General features: G+C 36.5%; 1 protein-coding gene across 2 annotated transcripts; it reads right to left on the minus strand.

Annotated features, from left to right (window-relative positions):
* Positions 1-359: 359 nt before the first annotated feature.
* On the minus strand, positions 360-9520 carry LOC7468773 (sterol 3-beta-glucosyltransferase UGT80B1). 2 transcript variants are annotated; one of them, XM_024595586.2, is made up of 14 exons: positions 8243-9512; positions 7738-7886; positions 6999-7241; positions 6559-6670; positions 6189-6359; positions 6021-6084; positions 5346-5403; positions 5074-5251; positions 4152-4282; positions 3171-3273; positions 2456-2532; positions 2122-2169; positions 1726-1875; positions 360-832 (listed from the first exon to the last, which is right to left on the minus strand). In XM_024595586.2, the coding sequence occupies exons 1-14, from the start codon at positions 8502-8504 to the stop codon at positions 635-637; spliced, it is 1944 nt and encodes a 647-aa protein (XP_024451354.2). In that variant the 5' UTR covers positions 8505-9512; the 3' UTR covers positions 360-634. The 2 variants fall into 2 exon arrangements, with proteins under 2 accessions (XP_024451354.2, XP_052306597.1); XM_052450637.1 differs by lacking the exons at positions 360-832; positions 2456-2532 and having other exon boundaries at positions 8243-9520.
* Positions 9521-9562: the final 42 nt, after the last annotated feature.

The raw sequence follows: 9562 nt of genomic DNA on the forward strand, positions 1-9562 counted from the left end.
GACAATTCATCAGGAGTTTGGCAATTTTAAGGCTATGGTTTTGAGACAAATGGAGCATCAGGTGCGACAGTAGCACGGGTACATGGTGCATCTCATGGATCAACCACTTTGATGGGAAGGATAAACGATGGCATGGCAACATGAGGTACAATAGTGGAGACTTAGTGGCTACTGATCTTTATGACAGGTGGTTCAGGCGGAATATAACCCATGATATGGATGAAGGGTGACTCTGTTCATTGATGATGAAGAAAAATATTCAACCCATGATCAAGGGCCAGGCGAAATATCCAGTTCAATACCCTTATTAACGTAAGGCCTTGCCTTTGCTTTCAAACACAGGAAAACAAACAGTAAACTGGTTTGAGTTGTGTGTCACTCCCTGATTTTCATATTAGTATTACAAATGTAAAGAGACGACGATCAAAATAAATGTAACAAAAAGCTAATGCTGTTACACAATGGGGAAAAAAAAATATAACCTGATACTGCCTTTTACTATCCCTCAATACTATACCAGCTAAGAATGGAATGAATGAAATGTCAAAACAAATCATAAGATATCTATGATCAAAAGAAAATGAAAACAAAAAAAAAGCATATCTGCACAACACAAAAAGACACCAGGAGAAGCTTACGAACAAGGTAGGCAGCACCACTTTTCAATTTGAATAAAGAACCATTGCAGGGGGTTTGGCTGGTCATTGTCCTCTGATGACGAAGTAGGCAAGGGTAGCTCGGGGGGTAAATGCCGGTGAAATGCATCAACTGCAGCTGCAACGCCATCTTCATTTTCTATCAACTTAGCCAATTCCATAGCTCGAGATTTAACCTGGCCATGTTAAAAGTCCCATTAGGAATTGAAAAGGCATCCTTATAAAAGTAGTGCATAGGAAGATTGACCGTGGAACTTCCCATTTCAAGTTGCATTTTGGTGTTAAGCTAACATGATGGTTGATATGGAAACATAGTAGAAGAAGAATTCAAAAATGGTTAATCATGTAAAATTATGCTCAAATTAAAACCTAAATTCAGCAAAGTTTCCATAAATATTTTGTCTTCTTGAGCGCATTAAATCATTCTGTAACTTGAAAACACCTTTGATGTGGATTTTTATAACAGCCAGCAGGCGCCACCCGATTCAGAGAAAACTAGATGGGAGTAAGCCATAACAAAAAAATCGTAGTTTCCAAATATATTTTGCATCATTAAGAATCTATTTTCTTTCTTGAAAACATAATTTGAGAATTATTATGAAAATAGAGTGGATGGGTCAATGACTTCTCTGTTTATAATTCTTCTTTGCCAGTTCATGATTTTTTCCAGAAAATATAAGTGCATCTTTCATACTTATGTTCAATAAAACATCAAAATTTCACTTGTATTTGTTTTGATCTGTATTTAACTCTCTCAAAGAATAAAGAGAAAATCTGAAGTTCCTTGCAAACTCCAGACAGGTGCGAGGAAGTTTACGCAGCAGAAACACTATTGCAGCTTAACTGATAGAGTCCTATATCTTAAAAGATGACTGAAATGATCAGCTTATAAGAAATCTATCCAAGAAAGGAACTAGCAAGATTTTCTGATCTAAAAAATTTACTATTGCAACCACAAACAAACACTAATGAGACGATAAAATCATATCAGTGAAATCTAACATATTTGTGAAATTCTATGAAATGACTCTTCTATGAATTGTGAGGCCATGCACAACATATTGCTTACCTCAGGCTCTAGCATGAACCTTATTGCATCTGAAAGGTTCTCAGCACTGAGCTTAGCTATCGGTATTGGTACAGGCCCCAGCCCTTTTTGATGCACTCGATCACCCCAGAAGAACTGGTCGCCAAAGAATGGCACTATAGTTGTCGGGCACTGTAATTAACATTTTTGAAGGAGACAAGGTCAGCATGTAAAAAGTGAACTTGGTTCTAATAAACAATTGAGTTGCATAACTTGAATAGGTTACAAACTCTCTTAATGCCATTTCCAAGCATGAATTTGGATTCATTCACATGATAATCTTCAGGACAGAATAATCTTAATGAAACTGATTTATTTAGATGAGACATTCTCAAATGAATTCAAGAGAATATTAAGCTATCAAAAAGGAGCATTTACCCCAGCTCTTAGCCCAGTAGCCGTGGTTCCAGCACCACCGTGATGAACCTGCATATTGTTGTAAAAAGCTTCCAATCAATCATCCAGTTACAAAAGTAACCAACATACTCGAGTAGCACAACATTCTACTGGAGGTGTGTATTGCTAATAGCAAGCCATTTCTGTCATTCATCCATATCAATAAATCTAGGCAACAGCTGAGATCCCAGTATTGTTTATGATTGTCTAATAGGGTGGGTAAAAGGAGAAGGAGAAGGAAAAGGCAAAGGCCATACTGGCCAACTGCGCAAAGGTTTAATTTGCAACATAATCACAATCTTATAATATCACTCACCACGGCAGCACATTGAGGAAACAACCAATCATGAGGGCAATCCTTCAAAAGGAAGACACTGTCAGGTACTTCCATGACTGCAAGAACAGTTTCCATCAGAAGAGAAACCATACATATTTCTCAATTTAGTATATGTGGTTTCATTTAAAAATCAAAAGCCATACAATGGAAAGAAATTTCAAACTATTATAATGACTGATGACAAATCAGCAACAATACATGAGGAATTCAACAATGCATCATCAAACACGTTATGGCGGTTTATGGATGGGATAGAAGAAAAATGTATTAACAAAAGAAAAAAGGGAACGGGAAAGCAAAATTCAAGCTCAGAAGGCAGTCCGATCCTGCTAAATATCAGCCAGGGAAGTAATAACATATGGACATTAGTACATTTATTTGGTATCTAGGAAAGTGCCACACTCTAGTTGAGTAGATATCTGTACAGCTAAATAAAGCATATTCATTTAGAAGCTTCAGTTATGCCACTGCGAAGCATTTCTTTCAACTATTATTGAAGAAATTGCAAAATCGCTCACCAGAACCAGGTCAAATGACAGAAAAGAATGATAGAGATTCACCAGTCAACAAAGCCCTATGTAAACAGATATTAATTTCCACACTGACGCAACTCAGAACTCTACTATGATGTGACTTTCTGAACAAGTGATCGAAATCTGTAAACAGGCATAGGAAAAGAAAGGAAAATGCTTACAATTTCCAAGATCTCCCCAACCTCGATCAACTATTCCTCTTTGTCCAGTATCTTTCAAAGCCTCCAATATTATGTCCATCGTATTCTTGGGATCTTCAAGAGGCTTCACAAGCAGCAAATAATTGTTTCAATTATAGCCTCTAAAAATAAATAAATGAAGAAGACAAGATTATATTGGCCAACTATATGAATTTAAAATAAAATGGAAAGAAGACAGAAGGGTTGATAGACATTTAATTTTCAGGTATACGAAAAAAAAGAGAGAAAAATAATATGCCATAACAGCACAAGCCCATTGATGCATACTTACAACTATTGCAAAATTTATTTATAGACATAAATCTTCATTGGAGTTTAGACCATGCAAAAATGCAATATTCCAATAAAAGTACAGAGAACAATATACCTAAAGTACTAACAATATGTCATAAGAGAATAGGAATTTAGCAGAGGACTCAGCTGTAATTGAGAAGATTTGGTCTCAAATATCAAAGAGCTACTTTTACTCAAGTTAATTAATTCATCCTTCATTGCTTCAAACATATAATAGACCAATCTACAAAATCAGTAAGTACAGAGATTTTTTTTTCGAAGAGGCCTTTCCAGAGAAGCGCAATTTTAAAAGTGAACTTTGTGATCCCACGAGTTACTATGTCCATATATCATCGGTTATTTTGTCACTAACACTAAGAAATCATAGGAAAATAATTTAAATTACAACCAAGCTCCAACATATACAATCCCCAAATCTTCCTGCCCTCATTCATTCATCAATAGTAAAGGCTGTTCTGGTTCACAATCTAGCATACACCAACGAGATACACAGTAAAAATCACAGTATGCACGTATCAAAAGGACAACTACTATATAAAACCTAGAGAAAAAATGTGGCAATGCGAGGTGCATCAACCAACAAACAGAACAAACAAACAAAAAATCCATGAAAATGCAACTATAACAGCTCGAGGGAAATCACCGTACCATGCTCCCAAATCCAATATATATGGGTTCCTTTCCTTTCTGAATCCATTGCATGAACTCTTCTATAGGTTCATATTTTGATCCAAGGTTCAAGAAAGAATAACCAACAACATCTACTAAGGGTCCCCAGTCTGCAGATTAGTTAACAAAGTTGATTATACATATGAAGCACAAACATTTGAACTCAACTATTTAAATTTTAAAAAGATTATAACAAGGATTGTACAAAAAAACAAGAAAACACCCTAAATGTCACTAAAGGAACCACCAGGGGGGGGATCAAAGTTGATAAAGAGTTCCAAATAGCATTAGTGGTTGAGAGCAAATAAAAAGATTGGTCTGGCTAGCTCTCCCTCCTAGAGGAAAAAAACGGTAGCATTGATAAGTACAAGAAAACGTAATGAACAAAATAGTGATTATCTGATTAAACTCGCTCTCTGCAGATTTCCAGCTTTTTAGTACTCAACCTAGAATAAATGATGAGTTTGTGGCTCTTTTAACATGTAAATAGCTAAGCTGTTCTTTGGCAACAGAAACATGAAAAGTGTTTAGAGAAGGAATAACCTCAAAAGTATTTTCACCATAGTTCGGTAAGTAAAAAACCAATCCTAGGTGAATGCCAGTAATTAAAAACAGAAACATTTTTCTATGAACCTTGCTGCTGAATAAGTTTTTGACATCCAATAATTTCTTTTTACCATATTCAACAGTTGCCTCTTCCAAAAAAAAACAGGGGGAGGGGGGGGGGGGGGGACAAAAAAATGGATTTTGTTTGAGAAATAGAGGAATATAATTTGGAGAAAGTAGCATCTTAGAGCACTGTAACAAAGAGTTACCGATTAAAGGTACTATAAGGAAGACAGCAACATAGACATCCAAGCTTGAGAATGATTAACAACAGTATAACTAATGGAAATCTTACCACTTGGCTTTGGCACAAGATGGGGGCTCCACATATAACCTGTTGGCAGATGAGATATTGATCCATGGTACATACTTAAGTAGGCGATCGGTGGAAGCTTCAACTTTCTTTTCCTGAATTCATTAATATATCCTCTTATTCCCCACCATATCAGTAAATCCACAACTATGTATGAAAGCTGGATCCACGCAAACAGTTTGTGGTGAAATTAGTCCAACGATTCACAGGTAAAAAGAAATCATAGTGAGATGTGGCACCAAGAAAGAACATACCCAATAACCAGCACTTTGAGGTACACGTGCTAAAGGATGAGGAAATTCATATGTTGGCCTGCCTATTGAAGATGGAAGTGAGAAGGCAGAGCCTCGAGTAAAAAACTAACAGATAAACAAACAAACAAACAAAAAATAAAGTATCATTCACTAAATATAACATGGTTTAAAATTCAATAACCTTCTCCTCTAATTTCCATTTCAATTAATACCAGTCTCTAAACCTTCTTTTTCCTGTTTTATTAATCATGACCAAAATACTAGGACTTGTATAAGCTTGAAACTTTCAGTATCCCCTTGCAGACACCATTGATTTGCAGGATCCATCTAATTCTTCTTAACTCAGAAATCCATGTTCACTTATGAAGAATGCATGAAAAATTTCCAGGTCACATATGTGTGCATCAAAATAACTAGCACAAAACTCAAGCACTCATGTGAACTACTTTGGGTTAAACTAGTGTTAAAAAAGCATGTCCATTAAATTTGAAAACAACTAAAAAAAACTGCTGTCCTCAATGCTTTTGTTTTCTAGGAAACATAAGAAAAACCATAATTTTCCATAGCAAGTAACAGAGGATTTACATCAAAACAAATGTTATTCAAATTGATGATTCAAGTGTTGCTAGTAATGTTAGTGTCAGATTTACAAGCAAGTGATCACTTGACACTCACGTCCAAGGCATTGTGAAGAAAATGTGAATCGGTACACCGAGAGCTTCAGCAACATGTGCATGTCCTGCAACATAGGGGCAAGTTAGAGTTTGATGCATGCCATTATGTCTTTATTATATCCTTAAGACAGTGACTCTGATGTGGAAATTTCAAATTCTGTTTGTTCACCATATGCTGGAGGGTTGGCAATAATTGCCTGGGCTTTGAAAGGCACACCAGTTTCCATATCTGGTTCTGTGCACGCTGCAAGAAGAGACTCAATAATGGCCTTCAGTTGTTTCCTCTGTATGGATATTTCTCCAGGCGCGGATGGGATGAAACCTTTGTTTCTGGCCATATCTGAAATTAAGTCCTCACATTTAGCATAACACAAACAAATCGAGGAAAACAGCAAAATTGAAATAAAATTTTTTGACCATGTAGGACAGTAAAAACAGGCCAAGTATCTAAGGGGAGTTTTAAGGACACCATATCTTAAGTTGCAGCAAATAGAAAATTGTATGGTTTTAATAGCTTCAAAAAAATAGGGAGTTCTTACATCCTGCCAACACCCGAGGATCACCGCCCAAAGGATAGAAATCTACACCAGCCGATCTTACAAAGTCGCGGAAGTTAGCATGAGTGGCTAGCCTAACACGATGACCGAATTCCTGCTAGAAAAAAAATTGGATCATTATTTTTGCTGCAAATCAGGTTATAAAACACGTAATGATAGAATAGAGATTAGGGAACACTTGACACTGGGGTTTTACCGGTGAACCATAGGCAAAATTGCCATTGATTTTTGCAAATAACAAGGACACAATACAAAATACATGACTGTTCTTAACTAATAAAGAAAAAAGAAAAAAAAACATGAATAATATAATAAATGGAATGCATATGCAGGACATACAAGAGGTTGGAACCGGAATATAGAGCATAAATGTCAATGCAAAAACAGCACAGCAAGTAAGCAGTAAATTACTATGAACATGCCTGAAGTCTTTTTGCAATGGCTAGAAAGGGCTGTACATCTCCTCTTGTTCCAACCACAAGCATGGCAACTTTCAATCTTGGGATTGGTTTATTGCAACCAGAAATGCTTTCATTGACATAAAAGGATGCCCCTTCAACTGAGTGAAGCTCTAACAACTCCGAAGCAACAGGAGCATTTTCATCTATATCAACTTCAACTGTTCCATCGTTTTGGATCTTGACTAGCTCTATGATTAGTTTCTTCTGAGAAGTATAAAAAGATTCATAAACAATAGAAAGAAATAATACTCAATCATGAAAAGTTAGTGGTTGAAAGCAAGGTGAATGAGATAAACATCTCGCTTGATAACTGATCATCAGATTGCCACAATAAACTAGCAATAAATGTCATACAGTGAATAAAACTGTCATATCAGAAACCTTGTTAATGGGGAAAGCGAGGCAGGCTATCAGATACTCCAGCAGTCATAGATGTTGGTTTATGAGTATCGTAACACAAATAATATGTCATTTGAGTTAAAATAAAACAGGGAAATTCTCGAAAGAGATAAGAAATCGGAGGGGAGCATATTCTAGGTGGAGATGCAGCATGAGGTGGAAATCATATACAATCAGACAAGAGTACATGTATAATGCACAGAAAGCATTTCTGGCCTTTTTGCATAGGTTCCAAACAACACATATGATCACGCATGAAGAAACTTGCAGTTAGACCCATGTATTAGATCATGCTAATTACCTTTTCACGCTCTGACAGTCTGTTCAATTTTAGCTCATGCCTTGAAGCCCTGTTCTCCGTCATGGATCTATGGAATGTAATATTATCATCATCATTGAACAGCGCGTGTCTATGAGTTTCAACAGGTGTGGTGATGCAGCGATTCATGCCTTCAAGATCAGATGCTTTGACATCAGAAAACATTTCAAATAAACTCTATAACAATACAAACAGGAAAACAATCCTAACCATGTAGTATTAAATGTAAGATAAATTTTAGAACATAAAATCGGTATTCAGTTTCCAATGTGCAAATTATGAAAGAACAGCACATAAATACTTCGTGCAACGAGTTTTTCAAAACCAGAACCGGATTAGGATTATTGCTTTCTCAAGTATAGAAAAATAATCAAGATGAAGACTCTTAGGAATAAATTCAGCACGTGTAGTGAAGTTTCATTCAGATATGTTGTATAAAGCAAAAGAAATGATGACTTATTAGGCTGCCAAGTAACTAGATACTAACCTTTTCGAGGTGAAGGAGAAAAATTCAATTCTTTTGATTTGAAAATCTCTAGAGTTGATGACTGCTTCCCTGACTTTGTCCTCTGCTTCTCTGCTTCCTGAAGAGGACCTGCTTCAGACTGTTCCTCTGAGGACGCATAATCAACTGTTACGGATTCATCACCACCACTGATCTGATCAATACTCCTTTTCAGCTTATAGCTGCTTTCAAGTCCTTCCTCTTCTGATTTTTTTAATGGATGATCAAATGCATTACTACCCATTTCATCTAATTAGCAGCCTCAACCACTGAACCTCACTTGATCAGCAACTCCAACAATCTCTTATTTCAGTTTCCAACCAGCCACGCAGTCTCAAAATGCGAAAGAAGAGAACCAGCAAGTAAATCTTCACTCGACCCAACTCCAAAACAGTAAAAACCTCAAAGCAATTTTTCGGGTTTCCAACTCTAAAACCCGCTATAAAACCAAACTCATCAAGTCGATCTTACAATGCCCCCAAATCTTAAACCCTTCACCAGCAGTTCCCACTAAGCAAACCCTCGCTTCTACTCAAGAATTTGAGCTTAAAACACCCACAAATAATGAAATCTAAACCCTTCAACAACAACTCCAAGTCACCCAACCACGTAAACCACTCCGAAACTACAGCTAACCACCCTACCAGGAAGCACAGTCAACAATAACCAGAAGTCCAATAGCCTTCAAGCACATGACACAATTTTTAAATTCTAACTACAAACAGAAACTAAATGTGAACAAGGAAGAAAGACAAGGTGGGTATGTGCCAAGAGTCCAAAGACAGGCTAGTATTTAGGCTTTTTAAATGCTATTATAAGAAATACACTAAAGCAAGCAAACAAACAGACTACCACAACAACCAGTCAATTGGAAAAACAAAGAACGTTAAGTAAGGCGGTTGCGGGGGGGTTTAAAACTTTAAACCGTCATAAAAGGCAAGAATTAAGCTCAATAGAATTCACCTTTAACACAAGATATGGAGATTAAAATATGTAAGAGAAAAAAAAACCTGAAAGACACAACCCTACAGAAACATGAATTATACATATCCAAGACTATAACTTTTCCATCTACGCAGAGAAGATGAGGGCTGTTTTTCTACTCATTGATAGTTCAACGATCACATACATCACCAATCACGACGATCACTTGATTAAAGGGCAAAAAAAACACAGATTAAAATATTGGGTTTTTTTCTGAAAGATGGAGAGCTCGAGATTTTTTAGACTAAGCGGCAAGTTAAGAGATGGACATCAGGACGGTCGGTTGATTATATGGGAGCAAGTCTACTTTAATTCACT

This window comes from Populus trichocarpa, chromosome 2 (genome assembly GCF_000002775.5).
Source record: "Populus trichocarpa isolate Nisqually-1 chromosome 2, P.trichocarpa_v4.1, whole genome shotgun sequence".
Lineage (NCBI taxonomy): Eukaryota > Viridiplantae > Streptophyta > Magnoliopsida > Malpighiales > Salicaceae > Populus > Populus trichocarpa.

Bases quoted from the DNA above. Each gene is read 5' to 3' on its own strand.
- LOC7468773 (XM_024595586.2), bottom strand. From the start codon at position 8,504: ATGGGTAGTAATGCATTTGATCATCCATTAAAAAAATCAGAAGAGGAA. The intron at 7,887-8,242 runs GTTAGTATCTAG...CTGATCTTGAAG, and splicing joins TTCTCCTTCACCTCGAAAAG to GCATGAATCGCTGCATCACC. The intron at 833-1,725 runs GTAAGCAATATG...TAACATGGCCAG, and splicing joins GGTTCATGCTAGAGCCTGAG to GTTAAATCTCGAGCTATGGA.